At 42.8% G+C, this 25,635-nt stretch overlaps 1 protein-coding gene across 2 annotated transcripts in view; it reads right to left on the reverse strand.

The window, feature by feature from the left end:
• TNFRSF10B (TNF receptor superfamily member 10b) overlaps window positions 1-24,821 on the reverse strand; it is a 41,501-nt gene extending 16,680 nt beyond the window's left edge. For both annotated transcript variants that reach the window (XM_023216719.1, XM_023216718.1), the window contains exons 1-2: window positions 24,369-24,821; window positions 7,619-7,724 (exon numbers count right to left, since the gene is read on the reverse strand). In XM_023216719.1, the coding sequence (XP_023072487.1) occupies window positions 7,619-7,724; window positions 24,369-24,518 (256 nt within the window). In that variant the 5' untranslated portion in view covers window positions 24,519-24,821. The remainder of the gene's footprint in view (window positions 1-7,618; window positions 7,725-24,368) is intronic.
• Between the last annotated feature and the right edge of the window lie 814 nt (window positions 24,822-25,635).

Here is a 25,635-nt window from a genome sequence, read left to right on the forward strand (position 1 = left end):
GAGGCTGAGGCAGGCGGATCACGAGGTCAGGCGATCGAGACCATCCTGGCGAACACGGTGAAACCCCGTCTCTACTAAAAATGCAAAAAATTAGCCGGGCGAGGTGGCGGGCGCCTGTAGTCCCAGCTACTAGGGAGGCTGAGGCAGGAGAATGGCATGAACCTAGGAGGCGGAGCTTGCAGTAAGCCGAGATCACACCACTGCACTCCAGCCTGGGCGACAGAGCAAGACTCCACCTCTAAAAAACAAAAAACAAACAAAAAAAAAAACCAAAAAACAAAAACAAAAAAAACACAAAAAGCATATTCCTTCTCTTCTAAGATAGTCTAAGATAAAACATAAATTGTTGTATCTGCCACCCCCCGCTCCCAACAACCACGAAAATGACACAATGCCTAGTGTGCTTATTTTGATTTTGGTGGTAACATAATCCTCATTTGGGTGTATTGCTCTGGCCTATTTATCAAGTGACCTGAAAATGTGCCAGTTTTGAGTGGTGCTCAGAACAAGAGAAGGCTCTGCAACAGGTCCAGGCTGCTGTAGACATTTTTCTGTCACTTGGGCCATACGACCCAGCAGACCCAATGGTGCTTGAAGTATTGGTGGCAGACAGCAATACTGTTTTGAACCTTTGGTAGCCCACTCTAGGTCAACCACAGCACAGGCCCTTAGGTTTTGGAGCAAAGACTTGCCATCCTCTGCAAATAACTACTCTCCTTTTGAGAAACAGCTCTTGGCTTGCTTCTGGGCCTTAGGGCAGACTGAATGTTAACCATAGGCCACCAAATTACTCTACGACCTGACTGCTCATCGTGAACTGAGTGTTATTTTGCCTACCAAGTCATAAGTTTGGGCACATACAGCCTGAAATTTCCATTTCCATTTTCAAATGTAATTAGTATATATACAAAATTGGGCTTAAGCAGGCCCTGAAGGCACAAGAAGGTTACATGAAGAAGTGGCCCAAGTGCCCGTGATCCCCACTCCTGTGATATTACTTTCTTTTGCCCGACCTGCACTTATGGCCTCATGAGATATTCGCTATGGTCAGTTGCCAGAAGAAGGTTTACAGATGGTTCTGCACCACATACAGGTAATACTTAGAGTGGACATTTGCAGCATCACATCCACTGTTTGGGACATCCCTGAAGGATAGTGGTGAAAGGAAATCCTCTAGATGGGGTGCAGTGGCTCACGCCTGTAATCCCAGCACTTTGGGAGGCCAAGGTGGGCTGATGACCTGAGGTCAGGAGTTCGAGACCAGCCTAACCAACATGGTAAAACCCCATCTCTACTAAAAATACAAAATTAGCCAAGCATGGTGGCATATGCCCGTAATCCCAGCTACTTGGGAAGATGAGGCAGGGGAATCGCTTGAATCCGGGATGCAGAGGTTGCAATGAGCCAAGACCATGCCATTGCACTCTAGCCTGGGCAACAAGAGCGAAACTACATCTGAAAAAAAAAAAAAAAAACGAGAGATCACTCCACTGGGCAGAACTCTGAGCAGTGCACCTGGTTGTTCATTTTGCTCAGAGGGAAGAATGGCTAGACATGCGGTTATATACTGATTCATGAGCTCTGGTCAATGATTTGGCTGGACAGTCAGAGACTCAGAAGGAAAACTGATAACAAGGAAGTCTGGGGAAGAGGTGTGTGGATAGACCTCTCTGAATAGATAAAAAAGTGATCTTAGCCGGGAAGGATTTTAATAATCAGGTGGATAGGATGACCTGTTCTGTGGATACCAGTCAGGTCTTTCCCAGCCACCCGTCATCACTCAATGGACTCATGAACAAAGTGTGCGTGGTGGCAGGGATGGAGATTACATATGGGCTTAACAATACAGACTTCCCTCACCAAGGCCAACCTGGCTGCTGCTGCTACTGAGCGCCCAGTCTACAGGCAGGAGAGGCCAACACTGAGTCTCTGAGATAGCACCATTCAGAGGGTCAATGTGCCAGCTACCTGGTGGCAGGTTGATTATTACACTGAACCATTTCTATCATGGAGAGGGCAGCATTTTTACTGGAAGAGAAGCTTATTTTGCACATAGACTTCCCTTCCCTGAACGCAATGCTTCTGTCAAAACCATCCTCTGTGGACTCACAGAATGCCTTATCCACAGTCATGGTATTCACACAGCATTGCTTCTGATTGAGAGACTCACTTGATGGCACATGCATTGCCCACTGTAACGGGCCTGTGCTCATGGAATTACTGGTCTTACCATGTTCCCCACCATCTCAAAGCTGCTGGCTTGATAAGATGGTAGGATACGGCCTTTTGAAGACTCATTTATAATGTCAGCTGGATGGCAGTACCTTGAAGGGCTGCAACAAGGTTCTCCAGGAGGCTGTCTATGCTCTGAATTATCCTCCAATACAGGGGGTTGGGTCTTCCATTGCTAGGATTCATGTGTCCAGGAATCTAGGGGCGGAAGTAGGAGTGGCCCCATTCCACATTACCCTTCGTGGCCCGGTAGCAAATTTTTTGCTGCCTGGTTCCTCGACTTTATGCTTTGCTAGAACTCTGAGTTTCAGAGGGAGGAATGATTCCATGAGGAGACACAACAATGATTCCATGTAACTTGAAGTTAAGACTGCCACTTGGCCACTTTGGGTTCCTCATGCCTCTGAATCAACAGGCAAAAACCAGTTACACAAACCCTCCTGGCTGGATTGACTGATTCTGACCACAAAGGGGAAATCAAAGGGGAAATTGGACTGTTATTCCACAATGGATGTAAGGAAGAGGATGTTTAGAATGCAGGAGACTCCTTAGGGCATCTCTTAGTATTAGCATGCCCTGTGATTAAAGTCAATGGAAAACTATCACAACCCAATTAAGGCAAGACCACTAATAGCTCTGAGGCTTCAGGAATGAAGGTTGGTTCACTCTACCAGGCATAGAGCCATGACCAGCTGAGGTGCTTAGTGAGGGCACGGGGAATACAGAATGCACAGCAAAAGAAGCTTCTTATAAATACCAGCTACAATGACATGACCAGCTATGGAAACAAGGACTGTAATCATTATAAGTATTTCTTCCTTATTGTGTTATATGTGTGTGCTTATGTGTAAATATATGTTAAGCAAATATCTGTGTTTTCTTCCTTCTCTTATCCCCTTGTTACATGACATAAGATATTTTGAATTTATATCATAGTATTTAAGTATTGTTCACTCTATAGTATTTACGTTCCAGGGTATCAAGGAGAGGAGTAAACACCACTCAAGGACTTTGCATCCTTTTCTGGAGAAAGGGTTAGTGCGTTTTCAGTTGTATATAGGATAGCTGTATTATGTTAGGTGGAAATACAATCTTATTATTTCCGTTACTTGGACATTAAGTATGGTTTAAAAGAATTTCAAATCTTTAAAAATCCTGTATTAGTCAGGGCTCTCTAGAGCAGGGGTCTCCAACGTTTTTGCCACCAGGGACTGGTTTTCTGAAAGACAATTTTTCCATGGACTGGAGTTGGGGGAATGGGGATGGTTTCAGGATGATTCAAGCATGTTACATTATTGTGCAGTTTATTTCTATTACTATTACATTGTAACATATAATGAAATAATTATACAACTCGCCATAATGTAGAATCAGTGGGAGCCCTGAGTTTGTTTTCCTGGAACTAGACGGTCCCATCTGGGGGTGATGGGAGACAGTGACAGATCATCAAGCATTAGATTCGCATAATGAGTGCGCAGCCTAGGTCTCTCGAATGCGGAGTTCACAATAGGGTTCGCACTCCTATGACGTCTAATGCTGCCGCTGATTTGACGGCATGCAGAGCTCGGGCGGTAATCCTCACTCATCTACAGTTCACTTCCTGCTGTGTGGCCTGGTTCCTAACAGACCACGGACCAGTACTGGTCCATGGCCTGGGGGTCAGGGGCCCTTGCTCTAGAGAGACAGAGATTTATCCTAAGGAATTGGTTCACTTAACTGTGGAGGCTGGCAATTTCAAAAGGTACAGGATAGGCCAGCAGAGATGCGTCACAGCTCAGGTCTGAAGGCTGCCTGCTGGCAGAACACCCTCTTTCTTGGTGGAGGTCACTCTTTTTTCTATTGAGGCTTTCAACGGATTAGATGGGACCTGCCAACATTATGGGGGTAATCTGCTTGACTCAAAGTCCACTGATTTAAACGTTAATCCCATCTAAAAACAACAACAACAAAAAACACCTTCACAGAAACATCTAGGATAATATTTGGCCAAGTATCTGGGTAACCAAGTTGACATGTAAAATCAACCATCACCAGTCAGCTTTGCTCCATACATATACACGTCCTTAATATCGACGTCAGTGGTCACACAGTGTGCAAGGATGTGATCTATGACAGCAACAACAGGAAGCTGGAGAGATGGAGCTGTACAGGAGCACAGTATTTGGATTGCAATGAAATTATGCCGGGATTATAAAACTACCTTTTTAGACACTTAAGAAGGTAACTGTAATCTTCAAGAAACCAGTAAGAAAATAAATTTTTGGCTGGGTGCATGGTTCACGCCTGTAATCCCAACACTTTGGGAGGCCAAGGCAGGTGGATCACTTGAGGTCAGGAGTTTGAGACAGCCTGGCCAACATGGTGAAACCCCGTCTCTACTAAAAATACAAAAATTATCCAGGCGTGGTGTCTACTCCTTGTCTCAGGAGGCTGAGGCAGGAAAAACGCTTAAACCCAGCAGCCATAGGCTGCAGTGAGCCGAGATCACAACACTGCACTCCAGCCTGAGTGACAGAGCAGACCCTCTCTCTCTATATATATATATTATATATATAAAAGATATATATGTTTAAGATAAATATATACATACATATCTTTAAGATATCTATATTAAAATAAGTATATATTTAAATATAATTTATTAAAGATATACATATACAAAATATATGTTTAAGAAAAAAAGAAAATACATTTTAAAATGTGCAGAAAAGAAAAGAAGTAAGTCAAAATGGTACATGCCAAGAAATAAACTAAAGTTTTTTTAAAAGGTGGTAAGGGAGGAACAAAATATATATAAGACATAAAGAAAGCAAATAGTTGAAGAACAGAAACAAATCCTTTCTTGTCAATAACTATGTTAACTGAAAATAGTTTAAACTCTGCAATTAAAAGGCAGAGATTGGTAGAGTGAGTAAAACAAAAGCAAAAAATAGACCATAATCATCTATATGCTACCCACAAGATTCCTGAATTATTTTTATTAGTATTGAAAGACATTCTAAAAAACCCAAATTACACAAATCTTACTTAATAATGTACCATAATGATACATTATTATCATACATAATGTAAGTATCATACATAATGATAGTGATTCATGTCACTGATAAAAATGTGATTATTTAATAATAGTGTTGGGGCAACTAAAAAGGTGGCTGGAAAATAATAAAGTGTCTTCCTTACTTGCCTCTTACAACAAAATAAAGTCCAGGTGGCTCAATGACTTAATTATAAAATAGAAAACCACAAAATGACTGCAAATATATATGAATTTTTTTTTTTTTTTTTTTTTTTTTTTTTTTTTTTTTTTTTTTTTTTTGAGACAGGGTCTTACTCTGTCACGCAAGCTGAAGTGCAATGGTGCGATCTCAGCTCACTGCAACCTCTGCTTCCCGGGTTCAAGCAATTCTCCTGCCTCAGACTACCAAGTAGCTGGGACTACAGGCATGCCACTACACCCAGCTAATGTTTGCATTTTTAGTAGAAACAGGGTTTCGCCTTGTTGGTCAGGCTGGTGTTGAACTCCTGGCCTCAAGTGTTCTTGAACTCCTTGTCCACCTTGGCCTCTCAAAGTGCTGGGATTACAGGTGTGAGTCACCGCGCCTGGCATTATATGGGAATTTTTGTTAGAAGTTTGGACCCGGCGCAGTGGCTCACGCCTGTAATCCCAACACTTTGGAAGGCCGAGGTGAGAGGATCACTTGAGCCCAAGCAGTTAAGGCTACAGTGAACTATGATCCTGCCACTGCACTCCAGCCTGGTCAACAGAGTGAAATCCTATCTCGATCAATCAATCAGTCAATCAATCAATCAATGCATAATTTCCCTAATCTGTAAGAATTCATGTGACTCAATGATTAAAACGAACAAACAAAGAAAAAACCTAACCTCTTACAAGGAGTGAAGAAAACCTAGCAGAACCCGTGTACAAATGGTGTCTGTGTCATGAACAGATTCTTGACCTCATTCACAGGAAGAGAAATGCACATTTCGAGGAGTTTTCACGTCTCAGTCCTCGATGCTTGCTATGGCCTGCTCCCTGTGGTTGGAAGGGCCATCTCCTCTCTAGGATGGAAGTTCTCCAACTGCTCCTGCTCAGCCCATTGCAGTCCTGTCTCCCTGGTCTATCGTCTCCAACTGCAAATCCTAATGGGCTCAGTTGTGCCCCTCCTTCTCAGTATTTACAGCTTCTTCCAGGGGGCACCCTCAAGACAGAGGCTTCAAGCATCACCTATGTGCTAGGGTCCCCAAATGTGCACTGCTAGCCCTGCCACACACTGTCCCCTCAGAGGCCAAGTTACCCTGAGCAGTTGAGTTTGTTGCCTTGATTGTCCTCATTCCCCACATGTCATCCATCCACACCCCAAATACTTCTTGAATTCTTCCTATTCCTGTCCTGCTCCCTGGTCTTGACTCTGGACCACAGCAATAGGAGCATTTACAGATGAGTTTGTGTCTGCTTCACACTGGGTTCTTCCTTCTCCATGCTCTGCTCCTGACAAGCCCACTCGTGCAATGAGTTTGCCCTTAGGCAAGCCTTTCCTGTTGCCCTTAGTCATGGAAAAGAAATGCAAATTTGTAAATGGATTTAACAAGCCACTGCTTGCCACACTTGCCAGCCCTGGAAACCTTCATGCAGCAATCGATTCTTACCTCATACACGCAGGGGAAAGAGGGAAAGAAGTGCGAGGTGAACCAAGCACACTTCAGGCCAGGGTCCTGCTGCATCTCTCGGGGCTCAAATGACCTTACAGGGCACCACGTAACATCCCAGGGGAGGGCCTCACACTCAAGGCCCTCCACCTTCTTCCTGTCTTGCTCCACTTCAATCCAGGAGTGGGCACTCAGGATGCACATCCAATGCTGGTGGCCCTCTGCTGAAAACTTCTCAGGGACATCCATCACTCGCGAAAGAAAATCCAACTTCCTCTGTGTAGGATTTGAACCCACCTGTCTCTCTAACTTCGTAACCCTCCACTCCCCACAGTAGTCCCCTGCCGTTGCTCCATCTTCCCCAACTCCTGACCCCCGACAATTGTTCCAGTGGAACCCTCCTAGGAGCACTCTTCCTGGTTCTCTGCACCTCTGGCCCTGCCCACCTCCGGATGTCAACCCAAAGTCACCATTGCCTGGAGGCCTCACCAGCCCCATCTCTGTTCCACTCAATTCTCCCTCAAGGTGCCTATCAGTCTCTTTGGCTGTCTCATTCATTTGTGTGTCTTGATACCATCCTAGCAGGAAGGCTCTAGAAGGACAGAGCCTAGAGCTGGAGGCACCCAATGCCTCTCTGTGGCGTAAAGAACCAGGAAGTGCAAGGGAAACAGACTGGAAGCTCATGGAGACAAGGGGAGGAGGGGCAAGGATCCGAGACCCATCTTAAACATACCAGGCGGACACAGTCCCTCTGTGGGGCTGGATCTCTTTTGTTGTGGGGCCGCTCTTCGCTGGGGAACTGGGGATTGTCGGGTGATCAGAGCACAGTCAGCTGAGACCTGTGGGGACAAAGCAGGGATGGGTGTGAGTGGCTTCCAGTGCTCACCCCTCCCAGGATCCACTCACATTCCCTTGAACCCAGGCACGCAAGCTAAACAGAACCCTCATCTTTCTTGTGGCTCTCACCTCTCAAACATCCTTTTGTATTTGTTCGTCCCTTCGTATTTCAGGGAAGGCCAAGTAACATTCACTTGAAAAACTCTTCTAAACATGTTTATTCCAGAAAATGTGGGCAAGGAAAGTTTTTAGAAGAATACACAAACCACACGTGATAATCCAGCTAAAGATAGCATCCATTAATATTTTGTCGGCCGGGCGCGGTGGCTCAAGCCTGTAATCCCAGCACTTTGGGAGGCCGAGACAGGCGGATCACGAGGTCAGGAGATCAAGACCATCCTGGCTAACACGGTGAAACCCCGTCTCTACTAAAAATACAAAAAACTAGCCGGGCGAGGTGGCGGGCGCCTGTAGTCCCAGCTACTCCGGAGGCTGAGGCAGGAGAATGGCGTAAACCCGGGAGGCGGAGCTTGCAGTGAGCTGAGATTCGGCCACAGCACTCCAGCCTGGGCGACAGAGCAAGACTCCGTCTCAAAAAAAAAAAAAAATATTTTGTCTAATTTAGTTCCACTATTTTTCCATAGGTATGCCTATTCTCTCTCTCTTTCTCTCATTCTCTCTCTCTTACACAGACACACACACAAACAGACACACGGGCACACATACACATTTTTATAAATGGGGGTTATGATATAGCAAACTTAAAAAATTGGGATACAGGATCAAACATTAAATAATGAACTTCTGATTTTAAAAGGTGCCTGACATATAGACCAATGGACTAGATCAGGGAGCCCAGAAATGAACTTGCACGTACAGCCATGCATTGATCAACATTGTTCTGAGCAAAGGGTTGTTAGGTGATTGTGCTGTGTGAATATCAGAGAGTGTGCTTACACAAACCTAGATGGTGTAGCCTATGGCACACCTGGCCTATATGGTATAGCCTCTTGCTCCTAGGCTGCAAACCTGTGTAGTATGTTACATAATTGCTGGAGCCACCATCATATATGCAGTCTGTTGTTGGCAGAAATGTTGTTATGTGGTGCATGACTGTATATATCAAGTAATTTTTGGAAAAGTTACCAAGACCATTTAATTGAGAGAGGACAATCTTTTTTAAAATGGTCTTGGGAAATCTAGATATTGACTCATCACAAAACAATGACCTCGGACCTTTAACTTACATATATACAAAAATTAACTCAAAATGGATCCAAAATCTAACATAAAAGTGAAAACCCTAAAACTTAGGAGAAAACATAGGAACGATTCTTCATGACCTTGGATCTGGCAACGATTTCTTGAATGTGATCCCCAAAACACAAGCAATATAGGAAAAAATAGATAACTTGCACTATATAAAAATATAAAACTTTTGTGCATCAAATGATAATCAATGGTAAAGGGGCAACCCACGGGAAGAGGAAAACATTTACTAGCCATATATCTGATAAAAGGTTAATATCTAAAATATATAAAAAACTCCAACTCAACAACAACAACAACAAGCCAACAATGTGGTCAAGAAATGAACAAAGAACTTGAATGGTAACAAGCTCCTGAGCAGCCAATGTGTCAAAGAAGAAATCAAAAGGAAAATTTAAAAATATATTAAGAAAATGAAATGGAAAGATAACATAACCAAATTTATGGGATGCAGCAAAAGCAGTGTTAAGAGGAAATGGCAATAAATGCCTACATCAAAAAAGAAGAGAGATCTCAAATACAAGACTTAATGTTGTACCTCAAGGAAATAGAAAAAAAGATACACTAAGCCCACAGTTAGCAGAACAAAAGAAATAGTAAAAATCAGAGCAAAAATAAATAAAATAGAGGCTAGAAAAAAATACAAAAGACTATCAAAATTCTGTTAGTTATTTGAAAAAAATAAATGAAATCAACAAACCTGTAACTAGACTAAAAAAAAGAAAGAAGACAAATAAATCAAATAAAAAATGAATGAGGAGGCCAGGTGAGGTGGCTCACACCTATAATCCCAGCACTTTGGGAGGCCAAGACGGATGGATCACTTGAGGCCAGGAGTTGGAGACCAGCCTGGCCAACATGGCAAACCCTTATCTCTACTAAAATACAAAAAAAAAAAAAAAAAAGGCCAGGCATGGTGGAGCACACCTGTAATCCCAGTTACTTGGGTGGCTGGGGCACGAGAATCGCTTGAACCTGGGAAGCAAAAGTTGCAAAGCCAAGATCATCACACTGCACTCCAGCCTGGGCAACAGAGGGAGACTCTGTCTCAAAGAAAACAAAAAACAAAAAACAAACAAAACAAAACAAAAAAAAAACAAGGAGACACATTACAATGGATACCACAGAAATGCAAAGGATGATATGAAAATATTATGAACAATTATATGCCAAAGGATTGAACCGGGAAGAAATGAACAAATTTCTAGACACATACAACCTACCAATACTGAATCATGAAGAAAGAGAAAATCTGAACAGACCAGTAATGATTAAGGATATTGAATCAGTAATGAAAAGTCTCCCATCAAAGAAACACCCAGGACCTAGATGGCTTCACTGCTGAATTCAGCAAAACATTTAAACAAGAACTAAAACTAGTCCTTTCTAAACTTTCCCAAATAAATTATAGAGGAGGGAATACTTCCAAACTTATTTTACAAGGCTTGCATTACCTTGATACCAAAGTCAGAAGAGAACACTGTAAGAAAAGAAAATTATAGGCCAATATCTCTAATAAACACAGATGCAAAAATCTTCAACAAAATACCAGTAGACAAAATTCAATAGCTCATTAAAAGAATCATTCACCATGATAAAATGGAATTTATTCTGGGATGCAAAGATGGTTCAACATATGAAAATCAATAAATGTGATATACCATATTAACAAAATGAAAGACAAAAACCATATGATCACCTCAATAGATGTAGAAAAAACACTTGAAAAAAACACAACATTCTTTCATGATAAAAACTCTCACTCAACAAATTAGGTGTAAAAGGAATGTATCAACACAAAAAAGCCTTATATGACAAGCTTACAGCTAATATCATACTCAGCAGTGAAAAGTTGAAAGCTTTTCCTTTAATATCAGGAACAACACAAGGATGCTCATTCTCACCACCTCTTTTCAACATGGTACTGGAAGTCGTAGCCAGAGCAATTAGGCAAGAAAAAGAAAATAATTATTAGATATTCAAATAGAAAAGGAAGAAGTAAAACTGTCTATTTGCTGATGACATGATCTTATATATAGAAAACCCTGAGGACTCCACCAAAAAACTATTAGAAATGGTAAACAAATTCAGTAAAGTTGTGGGATACAAAATCAACATATGAAAATCAGTAGCATTTCTATATATTAATAATGAACTATATGAAACAGACATTAAGAAAACAAACCTATTAAGAGCAATGACCAAAAAAAAAAAAAACAAACTTAGGAGTAAATGTAATGAAGTGAAAGACCTGTACATTGAAAACCACAAAACACTGATGAACAAAATAGAAGAGACAAATAAGTAGAAAGAGACACAAATGCATGAAAATAAATGCTCATGACTTGGAAGAACTAATATTGTTAAAATGTCCATACTATCCAAAGCAATCTATAGACTCAGTGTAATCACTATCAAAATTCCAATATCATTTTTCACAGAAATAGACAAAACAATTCTAAAATTCATATGTAACTATAAAAAAAAAAAAACCAAATAGCCAAGGCAATCATGAGCAAAACGTACAAAGCAGGAGGCATCACACTACCTGATTTCAAACTATACTAGAAAGCAATAATAATTAAAACAGCATAGCACAGGTATAAAAATATACACATTGACCAATGGAACAAAATGCACAGCCTAGAAATGAATCCACATAGCTATGGTCAATTGATTTTTGCCAAAAGTTACAAGAATACACAATGGGGAAAAAAAAGTCTCCACAATAAATGGTGTTAGGAAAGCTAGATATCCATATGCAGAAGAATGAAATTGGACCCTTATCTTACACCATATACAAAAATCAACTCAAAATGGATTAAAGACTTAAATATATGACCTGAAACCATTAAACTACTAGAAGAAAACACAGGGGCTAAGACTACACAACATTGATCTGGGCAACACTTTTTTAGATTTGGCCCCAAAAGTGCAAACAACAAAAGCAAAAATAGACAAATGGAATTATATCAACATAAAAAGTTTCTGCACAACCTGAGGTCAGGAGTTCAAGATCAGCCTGATCAACATGCAGAAACCCCATCTCTACTAAAAATACAAAATTAGCTGGGCATGGTGGTGTGTGCCTGTAATCCCAGCTACTTGGGAGGCTGAGGCAGGAGAATCGCTTGAACCTGGGAGGTGGAGGTTGTGGTGAGCCAAGATCATGCCATTGCACTCCCACCTAGGCAACAAGAGCAAAATTCTGTCTCAAAAAACAAAAAAACAAAAAACAAGTTTCTGCACAACAAATGAAACAACAGAGTGAAGCAATAAGCTACAGATTGGGAGAAAATATTTGCATACCATACATCTGATAAGGGGTTAATATCTAAAATATATAAGGAACTCAAATAATTCTATTCAAAGAGAACAAATAATCTGATTACAAAATGGACAAGGGACCTGAGTAGACATTTCTCAGTAGAAGACACACAAATGGTCAATAGATATATTTAAAAAAATTCAACATAACAAATCATTAGGAAAGTGCAAATTAAAACCACAATGAGATATCATTCCATACCCATCAGAATGACTACTATGGAAAAGATGAACAATAACTAGTGTTGGTGAGGATACGAAGAAAAGGGAACCCTTGCTCACTGCTGGTGGGAATGTAAATTAGTACAGCCATTATGGAAGGCAGTATGGAGGTGCCTCAAAAAACTAAAAATAGAATTATTACATGATCCAGCAATCCCACTTCTGGGTATTTACCAAAAAGATTTGAAATCAGTATGTCAAGGAGATATCTGCACTTCCATGTTCATTGCAGCTCTATTTACAACAGCCAAGTTATGGAATCAACTGTGTCCATCAACAGATGAATGGATAAAGCAAATGTGGTATGTAGACAATACAGAATACTACTCAGCCTTTAAAAAGATAGAAATTTTGTCACTTGCAACAACATGTATGGAATTGGGATACATCATGCTAAGTGAAATAAGTTAGGCACAAAATAAGAAATACTGTATGTTTTCATATGTGAAATTGAAAACAACTAGGCTGGATGCAGTGGCTCATGCCTGTAATCCCAGCACTTTGGGAGGCTGAGGTGGGGTGGGTCATCTGAGGTCAGGAGTTCAAGACCAGCCTGACCAACATGGACAAACCGTGTCTCTACTAAAAATACAAAAAAATTAGCTGGGCATAGTGGCACATGCCTGTAGTCCCAGCTACTTAGGAGGCTGAGGCGGGAGAATTGTTTGAACTCAGGAGACAGAGGTTGTAGTGAGTTGAGATCATGCCACTGCACTCCAGTCTGGAAGACAGAGTGAGATCCCGTTTCAAAAAAAAAGAAAGATTTTGTCCATTTCACCCACGTTATCAAATTTATTTATTGGCCTAAAGTTATTGATAAGATCTCTTTATTATCCTTTTAATGGTGCATAGTTTTTAATAATAAACCATTAACTCCTGATAACACTGGTACTTTCTGTTCTCTTTTTTTCTCTGTTCGTCTAGTTAGAAGGTTATTAATTTTGTTGATAGTTTTAGAGAACAAACTTTTGATTCAGTTTGATTCTTTTTATTGTTTGTATTCGATTACATTGATTTTTAACCTTCCTTGTTATTTCCCTTGGTTTTAATTGACACTTACATTTTATAATTTATTAATGGGGTTCTTCAGGTCATGGATTTTATTCAGTGCTTTTTTTCTTAATAGCTTTGGTAAGGTCTAATTCACATAATTAACAATTATATTCACATAATTCACTCATTTAAAGTGTATAGCTTAATGGTTTTTAATATACTCATGGAGTTATGCTACCATCACTATAATCAATTTTAGAACATTTTCATCACCCCCAAAAGAAACTCTATATCATTGAGGGTCATTCTCCACTTCCCTTAACTCCCATTCTTTTAATAGAACCATTGAAAGCTACACATTTTACTCTAAGAACCATATTAGTGGCTGGGCGTGGTGACACACGCCTGTAATCCCAGCACTTTGGGAGGCCAAGGCAGGTGGGTGATGAGGTCAGAAGTTCAAGATCAGCCTGACCAACATGGTGAAACCCCGTCTCTACTAAAAATACCAAAATTAGCTGGGTGTGATGGTGTGTGCCTGTAATCCAGCTACTCAGGAGGCTGAGGCAGGAGGATCCCTTGAACCTGGGAGGCAGAGGTTATAATGAGCCAAGATCACACCACTGCACTCTAGCCTGGGCAACAGAGTGAGACTCCATCTCAGAAAAAAAAAAAAAAAAAAAGAATCATATTAATAGCTTCCCCACAAGTTTTGATAAGTTAAGTTTTCATTATCATTTATTTTGAAATATTTTTGAATTACTTTTTAATTTCTCCTTTGAACCATGGATTATTTATTTATTTATTTATTTATTTATTTATTTATTTATTTTTTGAGACGGAATCTCACTCTGTCGCCCAGGCTGGAGTGCAGTGACCGGATCTCAGCTCACTGCAAGCTCCGCCTCCTGGGTTTACACCATTCTCCTGCCTCAGCCTCCCCAGTAGCTGGGACTACAGGCGTCTGCCACCTCGCCCGGCTAGTTTTTTGTATTTTTTAGTAGAGACGGGGTTTCACCGTGTAGGCCAGGATGGTCTCGATCTCCTGACCTTGTGATCCGCCTGTCTCGGCCTCCCAAAGTGCTGGGATTACAGGCTTGAGCCACCGCACCCGGCCCATGGATTATTTATAAGTGCGTTGCTTAGCATCCAAATTTGGAGGTCTTTATAGACATTCTTATCTACTTCCAATTGAATTTCATTGAGATCAGAGAACATACATTATATGAGTTCTCTTTTTTAAAAGAAACTTTACTTAGACTTATTTTATAGCTCAGAATATGGGCTATAAAATGAGTGAGGGTACCATCTTCACTAGAAGAGAATGAGTTTTCAATAGATGCATGTGTGCTCTATAAATGTCAATTAAGTCAAGGTGGTTCAGATCTTTTATGACTTTACTGATATTTTTGTCAAATTTTGTTCCATTAATTGCTTAGAAAAGTGTATTATAATTTCCTCTGAATTTTGTAATTTTTTTTTGTTTGTTTGTTTTTGAGATTGGAGTCTCACTTTGTTGCCCAGGCTGGAGTGCTGTGGCATGATCTCAGCTCACTGCAACCTCCACCTCCTGGGTTCAAGTGATTCTCCTACCTTAGCCTCTCCAATAGCTGGGATTACAGGTGCACGCCACCACACCTGGCTACTTTTTGTATTTTTAGTAGAGACAAAGTTTCTCTATTTTGGCTAGGCTGGTCTCAAACTCCTGACCTCAGGTGAATCCGCCTACCTTGGCATCCCAAAGTGCTGGATAAATTTTTGCTTCATTTATTTTGAAGCTCTATTATTGAGGACATATACTTTATGATCATTATGCCTACTGAATGAAATAACTTTCAACACTACAAAGATCCCTTTTCATGTCTTATAATATTCTTGGCCTTAAAATCCACCTCATATGATATTAAGATAGCCACAGCAGTTTTCTTAGGCTTATTACTTGAATGGTATCTCTGTTTTCATCCATTTGCTCCTAATATACCTGTATTTTGCTTTTAAATTCCATCTCTTGGCTGGGCACAATGGCTCATGCCTGTAATCTCAGCACTTGGGGAGGCTGAGGCAGGCAGATCACCTGAGGTCTGGTGTTCAAGACCAGACTGGCCAACATGGTGAAACCCCATCTCTACTAAAAATACAAAAATTAGCCAGGCATGGTGGCACATGCCTGTAACCCAGCTACTTGGAAGGCTTAGGCAGGAGAATCACTTGAACCCAGCGGGCAGAGGTTGCAGTGAGCTGAGATCCCGCCACTGTACTCCAGCCTGGGCAGTAGACCAAGACTCTGTCTCAAAAAAAAAAAAAATTCCATCTCTTATAAACATTATGTAGTTGAGTCTCACTTTTTCATCCTTCTAACCATATCTACCTTTGAGTTATAGTCTTTGGTGGATTTACAATTAGTGTAATTATTAATATAGCCAAAATAATTCTATAATTTTACCATTTTTTGTCAATTCTATTTCTTTTACCTGTTCCTTCTTACCTGCATATTTAATGTTCATTGAGTATGTTTTAGAATTCCATTTTAATTGTACATTGGCTTTTTGGTTTTTTTTTTTTTCAGATGGAGTTTCGCTCCTGTTGCCCATGCTGGAGTGCCATGGCATAATCTCAACTCACCGCAACCTCTGCCTCCCAGGTTCAAGCGATTCTCCTGCCTCAGCTTCCCGAGTAGCTGGGATTACAGGCATGCGCCACAATGCCCGGTTAATTTTGTATTTTTAGTAGAGATGGGGTTTCTCCATGTTAGTTAGGCTGCTCTTGAACTCCTGATCTCAGGATATCCACTCGCTTCGCCCTCCCAAAGTGCTGGGATTACAGGTATGAGCCACGCCACGCCCGGCCTGTGCATTGGCTTTTTAAATCAACAATATTTCCATTTTATATGTAATTGTTATAGTGACTATAATAAATGCTTTCTTCTAAAAAAAATTAAAACTAAGGTAAATTATATATAACATGAAACTTATCTTTTAATCTTTTAAAGTATGTAGTTCAGTGACACTACATTTATTAATGTTGTTGTGCAACAATCACAACTATCCATCCTCAGAAGTTATTTCATCTTCGCATTCTTCCCTTCTTACAACTCCTGGCATCCAACATTCTACTTTTGGGTTTTGTGAATTTGACTACATTAGGTACCTCATATAAGTGGAATCCTATTTCATTTGTCCTTTTATAAATGGCATTTTGCTGAGCATGTCTTTAATGTTCATTCATTGTGTAGCATGTGCCAGTATTTCCTTCCTTTTCATGGCTGAATAATACTCCATAGTATGAATATACCACATTATCTATTGATCTGTCCAACCTGGGTTTCTTCCACTTTTTGGCTATTGTGAATAATACTGCTATAAACGTGGGTGTACAAACATCTGTTTGAAACCATGCTTTCAATTCTTTTGGACATATACCTAGAATTGGGAATGATGGATCATCTGGTAATCCTGTTTTTACTTTTGAGGAACTATCAAACTGTTTTCCACAGTGGCTGCACCATTTTACATTCCCATTAACAGGGCATGAGGGTTCCAACTTCTCTACAACCTTGCTAATGCTGTGTGTGTGTGTGTGTGTGTGTGTGTTTGAGACGGAGTCTGGCTCTGTCGCCCAGGCTGGAGTGCCGTGGTGCAATCTGGGCTCTCTGCAAGCTCTGCCTCCTGGGTTCATGCCATTCTGCTTCAGCCTCTGGAGTAGCTGGGACTACAGGCGCCCGCCACCACGCCAAGCTAATTTTTTTGTATTTTTTTAAGTGGAGATGGAGTTTCACGGTGTTAGCCAGAATGGTCTGGATCTCCTGACCTCGTGATCCGCCCGCCTGGGCCTCCCAAAGTGCTGGGATTACAGGTGTGAGCCACCGGGCCCGTCCTGTATGTGTGTTTTTTATAATCATCATCCTGATGGGTATAGGATGGTATCTCTGTGGTTTTGACAGCAGTTCCCTAATGATTAGTGATTAGAGTATCTTTTCATATACTTATTGACCATTTGTATATTTGCTTTGGAGGAATGTTTATAAAAATCAGTTGCCCATTTTTAACTGGGTTGTTTTTCTTTTGTTGGACTATAGGAATTCTTTATGTATTTTAGATATTAAGACCTTATCAGATATATGACTTACAAATATATTCTCTCATTCTGTGGGTTTTGCCTTTTTATCCAGTTAATTATATATTTTGATGCATACAAGTTACTGATTTTCATGAAGTCCAAAATATGTATATTTTCTTTTTTTTTTGTTTGAGACGGAGTCTTGCTCTGTCGCCCAGGCTGGAGTGCAGTGGCCAGATCTCAGCTCACTGCAAGCTCCACCTCCTGGGTTTACGCCATTCTCCTGCCTCAGCCTCCCGAGTAGCTGGGACTACAGGCGCCCGCCACCTCGCCCGGCTAGTTTTTTTGTATTTTTTAGTGGAGACGGGGTTTCACCGTGTTAGCCAGGATGGTCTCGATCTCCTGACCTCGTGATCCGCCCGTCTAGGCCTCCCAAAGTGCTGGGATTACAGGCTTGAGCCACCACGCCTGGCCCAAAATATGTATATTTTCTTTCGTTGCCTGTGTCCATGGTGTCATATGCAAGAAATTATTGCCAAATCCAATGTCACAAAATTTTTATCCTATATTTTATTTCAAGAGTTCTGTAGTTTTAGCACTTACATTTACATCTTTTTTTGTTTTTGTTTTTAGCTATTTTTTATATATGATGTTAGGCTAAGATTCACTTCAGTCTTTTGAATATGGATATCCAGTTCTCCCAGCCCCCTTCATTGAAAAGACAGCCCTTTACTCCATTCAACCGTCTTGGCATCCTTGTGAAAAATAATTTGGTCATATATGTGAGGGTTTATTTCTGGCTGCTCTATTCTATTCCACTGATCTATTTGCCTGCTTTTATGCCAGTACCATGCTGTTTTGATTACTGCAGCTTTGCAGGAGGTTTTGAAAATCAGGAAATGTGAATCCTACTACATTTTTATTCATTTTCAAGATTGTTTTGGCTATTCTGGTCCCTAGAAATTCCATATGAATTTTAGAATACATTTTTTCATTTCTGCAAAAATGTAATTGGGATTTTGATAGAGATTACATTGAATGTATAGATCACTTTAGGAAATGTTGACATAATTAGTCTTACAATCCATAATCATGGCGTAGCTTTCCATTTATTTTTGTATTCTTTAATTACTTTCAGTAATGTTTTATAGTTTTCATTGCACAAGTCTTCCACCTCCTTGGTGAGTTTACTCCTATTTTATTATTTTTGATACTATTGTAAATGGATTTTTTCCTAATTTCTTTTTTTGAATTGTTCATTGGTAGTGTATAGAAATGCAATTGACTTTTCCAGTTGATTTTGTATTCTGCTTCTTTGATGAATTCATTTTAGTACTATTAAAGAAAAATTAAAAACACAGTTTAGATACACCCCATGGCAATCACCCATAACCATGTAGCCAAAACTTAAGACATCCTGATATCCCTGAAACGTTAGCTGTAATCATGAAAAAAAACCCACAAAATGTAAGTTTTACACCTTCGTCATGATGTAATACGGTTCAGTGAAATTAAATCAAGCAGCTATAGAAAAATCAGCTTAAACAGCTCTGATTGCCTTTAAAAGGAAAGTAAATTTATAATAGTCAATCATGAAAATGTCAAAACACATCCTCCTTTATAGAGTGTCCTATACCTGCTGTAAGGCAAATTTGTTACCACTTGGTAAGCTGCCACTTGCCTCCTTCATGATAATGCAACCTGACCCTCACCCTAATCACTAGGACCCATCCCAAATGCTGCCCAGGCCACACTTGAGGTCACTCATCTAATCCACTCTCCACTGGGTGAACAATGATCTCTAAAGGGTAGATCTGATGGGGGATGTCCCCAGTGAAAACTTGACAATGGCCTTGGTGACTCTCGATGTGGGTGATCCTCCACACTCTATTCAGATCCTCTGTTCTGTCCTCGGCCTGCCTGCCACACTCCCCACCTCTCACGTTTAACGCACTCTATGAGCAGGCTGAGGACACGACATCTGCATTAGTGCAGCTTCCTAGAATCCACGCTACCCATTCATTCACTCATGGAAGACATGTAGGCGCCTGGCAACCACATATGCAAGGAGCCATGGCGTATTGGGAACACGACACGGCCCTTCCTTTCCTTAGCACAGTTTCCATTCACAGGAGCTGAGGCACAGCCATCATTAACCTCAAAGTCCATGAACTTGTGAAGAGTCTGGAGGGGCTGCTCAGGCAGAGGTGACAAATGCCATCAGTGGTAGGGACAGTAGTGGACATAGAGGAAAGAGTTCATGCAGACAGAATCCCAGACAGACAGGAAGCCAGTGTGATGGGGGAGGGGAGTAAACACAAGAGAGGTACTGCTGAATTAATGTTGTAATATGATTACAAAATGTAGGAGAGTTGAAATAATATAGATCCATTCATGACCATTCACTCTTTCTGCTGTGCAGGACGAGGCTGTGCCATCCGTGGGCCTCTCTGATTGAGGGAGAATGGGCATGTGGCCAGAGATGTGTGATTGTGTTGGGCCACAGAAATGGGCTCATGGGGGTGTCCATGGGCATGGTTAAGAGAGAGAAGGAAAACAAGAAGAAGGGAGGCCAGGGGTTTGGCTTATTCAGTTCTTGACCCATTGAATTCTAGGAACCCTGCCTCCTCCCGGACATGAGTCATTGGCGGGGTTTCCCTGTCTTGTGACTCACCCACCTGTGACACAGGCTCCTTGCTTTATACCAAGTTTGAGCCTAATGCCTGCTAATATTTCTCATCAAAAATTAACCCGAGTAACCTCCTCTTTCTTCTCTGAGTCACCCACATCCTTAAAACTGCCCTGGATAATCACAGTTTCTACATAGGTTGTTGTGTGAACTGACAGTGTTAATATGTATGGAAAGCGCTTAGAACACAGAACTCACTTAAACACATGCTCTGATTATTATGATCATTACCCGCAATGTTGATTTTAAGCAAACCATATTATCCCGGCCAAACTACCATGACCTGCAGCCTTGGGACTGCACAGCCTCCCTCTGTCAGTCAGATATGGAGGGATGACATCTCTGGAGCCAGCACAGCCACTCTGGAGGTAGGGGAGGTGACAGTGGTGGGACCTCATGCTTCCTGATAGTTATTGAGGTCCCTGCTGTCATCTGCTCCACTGGACTGTGGGCTCCAGGGAGCAGTATTCACACAGGGCTCATTTGTCCTTCCCCAGCTCAGGCATAGATTTTCCCAGAGTAAAGGGCTCCTCGTCTACCTGATGAATGAATCACTCTCACCCCCGCCGCCAAGCACAGACAGTGAGACTAGCTATGGCCTCAGCTCACTGCATAAGGACAGCCTCCAGCTGCAGCAGGGGCAGAGGACCCTGTAGAGCTCTGTAGACTCTGTTAAGAACCACAGGCAGGAGCTTCCAGAGGCCAAGTGCAGGGCAGAGACTGGGAGAAGCAGCTGCTCCTTGCAGAGGACGTGTCCAGTGTCTGCTGAGACTGACTCTGCGTGCCTGAGAAGAAGCCACCCAGGGAAGGAAAGACTAGATTGTGGCCCATGCAGGGCTGAGAGATCTGCATGTTCCTGTTCCCCTTCCCACAGTGGACAGACCACATGCCAGGGGTGCTGGCTAGTTACTATCAGAAATTGACCACTATACCCTTAGTAGTTAACTAAATGAGCCTCTGAATAAGGAAACTGAACAAAAGGCATATGGTTATACGTAGTTAAAAGCTAGTATCAGAGGAGCAAACTGATCCTCAGTTTTCTAATTGTGACCAGAGTAATACCCAATAGACTTTGAAAAAACACAATGATGTTCAGTACCTAAGAAAGCAAAATTCACAATGTCATGCAATAAAAAAATTACTATGCATGGAAAAAAACCAAAAATGTCCCCACAGGCAGGAAAAAAAATGCAATCAACAGAAACAGTGGCGTGATAACAGATATAATGGTGTTGATACATTAAAGACCTTAAAACGGGTCATCTAAAGCTTACAAATGTACTCAAGGATATTTAAAAAAGAGAAAAACAAAAAACACCGCCACCAAACTCATAGGCTGGGCATGGTGGCCCAGGCCTGTAATCCCAACACTTTGGGAGGACAACGTGGGAGGATTCCTTGAGCGCAGGAGTTTGAGACCAGCCTGGGCAACATGGTGAAACCCGGTCTCTACTAAAAATACAAAAATTAGCCAGGTGTGGTGGCAAGCACCTGTGGTCCCAGGTACTTGGGAGGCCGAGGTGGAAGGATCACTTGAGCCCAAGAGGTTGAGGGTGCAGTGAGTTCTGACTGTGCCAGTGCACTCCAGCCTGGGTGACAGAGTAAGACCCTGTCTCAAAAAAGAAAAACACAAAAAAGATCAGGAAATAAATGAAAGACACTAAAAAAGCCAAAAGAGAACTTCTAAAGTTCAAAAAAAAAAAGTCTGATACACAGTAGATGAGATTAACAGCAGGTTAGATTCTGCAGAATCAGATCAATGAACTTGAAGAGCCCTCACTGGGAACTACCCAAAGTGAAGCATAGAAAATGATGGGGTGAAAAAAAGAACAGATACTAAGTTAATTCTGATACAAAATCTAACATTCTAACGTAAATGTATTAAGACCACGGTCACCAGAAGAGACAGAGTATTTGAAGAAATAATGGCTGAAAATCTTCCAAGCAGAACATAAACTCGGCCAGGTACGGTGGCTCACGCCTGTAATCCCAGCACTTTGGGAGGCCGAGGAGGGCTGATCATGAGGTCAGGAGATCGAGACCATCCTGGCTAACACTGTGAAACCCTTTCTCTACTAAAAATACAAAAAAATAGCCGGGCATGGTGGCGGGCGCCTGTAGTCCCAGCTACTCAGGAGGCTGAGGCAGGAGAATGGTGTGAACCCAGGAGGCAGAGGTTGCAGTGAGCTGAGATCGCGTCACTGCACTCCAGCCTGGGCGACAAAGGCAACACTCCATCACAAAAACAAACAAACAAAAAAACATTAACTCTAAAACTTCAAATCCAAGAAATTCAACATAACTCTATTGTGGCTTCCTTCTTCCTTCCTTCCCTCTTCTTCTTCTTATTTTTTTTTTTTTTTTTTTTTTTGGAGTCTTGCTCTTGTCTCCCAGGCTGGAGTGCAGTGACGCCATCTCTGCTCACTGCAACCTCTGCCTCCCGGGTTCAAGTGATTCTCCTGCCTTAGCCTCCCAAGTAGCTGGGATTACAGGCACCCACCCGGCTAATTTTGTATTTTTAGTAGAGACAGGGTTTCACCATGTTGGTCAGGCTGGTCTTGAACACCTGACCTCGTGTGATCTGCCCGCCTTGGCCTCCCAAAGTGCTGAGATTACAGGCATGAACTACCAGACCCGGTAGTCGTGGCTTTCTTTACAGAAAAATCTCCAAGGAGAACATAAACTCTAAAACCCCAAATCTGAGAAATTCAACACAACCCAGTTGTGGCTTTCTTTACAGAAAAAATCTTCCAGGTAGAAAGAACGTAAAAGTCTAAAGCCAAAAATCCAAGAAATTCTTTATAGAAAAAAACCACAACAGGGCAAACAAACCAAATCACTGCAAACCAGTGCTAAGAAAAATCATAAAAGCAGCCAGAGACCAAAGATCCACCACCCACAGAGAAGCAAGATGCCCTGGGAGTCTAGGCCCACGGAAACCACAGCAGGAAGAGGAGGCGGAGGCCCCTGTACACCTTCCTCATCAGGACGATTCCGCCCTCCCTCCACTCAGAGGTGATACCAAGGACACACAGTGGTGTGGGGTGGAAACAGTGAACTCAACATGAGGTGTGTAACAATATCCCATAAAACTCCAGTGCTTCACACTGATACTCTTTAGGTCAACACCAGCATTCTCTTGACCTTACTTTCACGGTTCCTCCTCTCCCTTCCAGCCCCTCTGTACAGTCTTGAGTTAGGTCTGGGCCCACACACTTCCCCTCGCTGAGCTACGGTCTCCTTCTCTGTAAAATGTGATGATTCACAATCTCTCCCGGCGCTGAGCACACCGTGCTGTTCCCTACAAAGCCGACCCTGTGTCCCTTCCCCATTATCACAGATACTTGCCGAGAGGTGGCAAGAAAGGCTCTTGCCAGACCAAAATGCAGCTGCTGTTATCAAGCAGGTCAGGCCCCAAGTGCCACAGACTCCCTTCTCCTGAATCTCATTTTCCCAAGGAACCCCAAACACTGGCATTGGCGATGAGCGGCCCCGCGCGCGTAGGGGTGCAGCCGCTAAGGAGGGGAAGGGTCCTCTCCAGCTGCGCCCGCGACCGCTCCCGCGCGCGGAACGGAACCACTGGGACGCAGCAACCACAGGGGAGTTCTTCGCTGGCCGCGGGTTCAAAGCGATCTGCAATGAGTGCCTTTAGGAATTCATTCGAAGGCGCAAAAGGAAAAGAAATTAAGGCAGGAACTGAGCGAGGAAGGAAGGGAGGGAAAGAAAGAAAGGAAGAAAAAGAGAAAGAAAGAAAAAGAAAGTAAGGAAAGAAAACAAAATCAAAGTCCGACGACGTCACTGTGGCTTCACGCGGCTTACTCGGGAATTCCCACCTTGTCGCTCTCCCTCACTGGATTCGGGAATTTACACCGAGTGGAACGCGCGCTCTGCTCCTTCGCGGCCCGGGTCGCTCCTGCCCAGCCCGGGGACCCGGCTCTTTCCCCGACTCCGGCGACTGGTACGTCTTGCCCGGACATGCCCGGCCGCGGGCGACACGGGCCACGCACCCCCGCCGTGTCCCCCTCTCTCCCTGCCCGCTCCCGGCGTCAGGAGCGCTCTTGCCCAGCCAGGGACCGCGGCGGGGACTCACCGACATCAGTACCGCGGCGACGACGACGACGAGCACAAGGGTCTTGAGGATGCCGAGCCCAGGCCTGGCTCCCCGCGCCTCCCTGGGTCCTGGGCCGCGCCCTTTCCGGGCCCCCGAAGCGACCGGGGCGCTCTGTCCCCGTTGTCCCATGGCAGGAGGGAACGCTCTTCGCCCCCCAGACCCGTAGGTTTCAACTCTTAAAGTAGATCGGACGTCAGTCCGTGTATTTTGTGGGCACAGAGATTGCGGGGTTCACGGGACACGTGCTGATTTCTGTGTGCAGGCAGAGTTGGGGCGGCGCGGCTGTACTTTCACTGCCCCCAGGCAGGCGTCATTGGGGGCGGGGCGAATCAGAGCCAATATGCAACTGCAAATTCCGCCACAGGTTGGTGACACAAAATAAATAAATAATAAGAGCCTTGTCAACGTAACCCTCTGCAAGCGCGTCCAAGTGGGGCGGGGAGGGGAAGATATCCAAAGTAACCTTCGCCCTGGCGGCTACGCCCGGGTCTGTGGTTTGTTTCTGGGTCCTGTCTGCGCCAGGACAGGCACCGAAACTGGGGGAGAATGAGTTGAGTGAGGCGCCTGGGGGAGTTGACGCCTCCCAGGGTCGCGCGCTTGGCTGTGAACAGACAGGGTCTTGAGGTTCAGAGTCCGCTTTCCAGGCGCGTCCTGATCCTCTCCCCTTCCGAGGGGCACCTGTCCTTCCTGTTCTCTCCTTCTCTCTCTTTCTTTCTTCTTTCCTTCTTTCTCATTTCTTTCCTTCCTTCTTTCTTCCTTCTCTTTCTTTCTTTCGTTCTTTCTTTTCTTTCTTCTTTTCCTTTCTTTTTCTTTTCCTTCCTGCTTACTCTTTCCTTCCTTCTTGCTTTCTCCTTCCTTCCTTCCTTCCTTCCCTCCTTTCTTTCTTTCCTTTTCTTTTCTTTCCTCTCTTTCTTTTCTTTCCTCTCTCTCTTTCTTTCTTTTTCTTTTCTTTCTTTTGTGTGGTTTATTTTTTGAGACAGTCTCTCTGTGGCTCAAGTTGGTGTGCCCTGGTGTGATCCCCGCTCACTGCAACCTCCGTCTCCCAGATTCAAGCAATGCTCCCATCTCAGCCTCCTGTGTAGCTGGTACTACAGGCCTGCACCACCACACCTGGCTAATTTTTGTAGTTTTAGTAGACATGGGGGTTCACTATGTTGGCCAAAAGACCACTGACCTAAGGGAGGAGACCACCCCTCATATTGTCTTATGCCCAATTTCTGCCTCCAAAGAAAGAAGAAGTAAAAAC

The sequence above is a fragment of the Piliocolobus tephrosceles genome, chromosome 7, assembly GCF_002776525.5.
Source record: "Piliocolobus tephrosceles isolate RC106 chromosome 7, ASM277652v3, whole genome shotgun sequence".
Classification (NCBI taxonomy): domain Eukaryota; kingdom Metazoa; phylum Chordata; class Mammalia; order Primates; family Cercopithecidae; genus Piliocolobus; species Piliocolobus tephrosceles.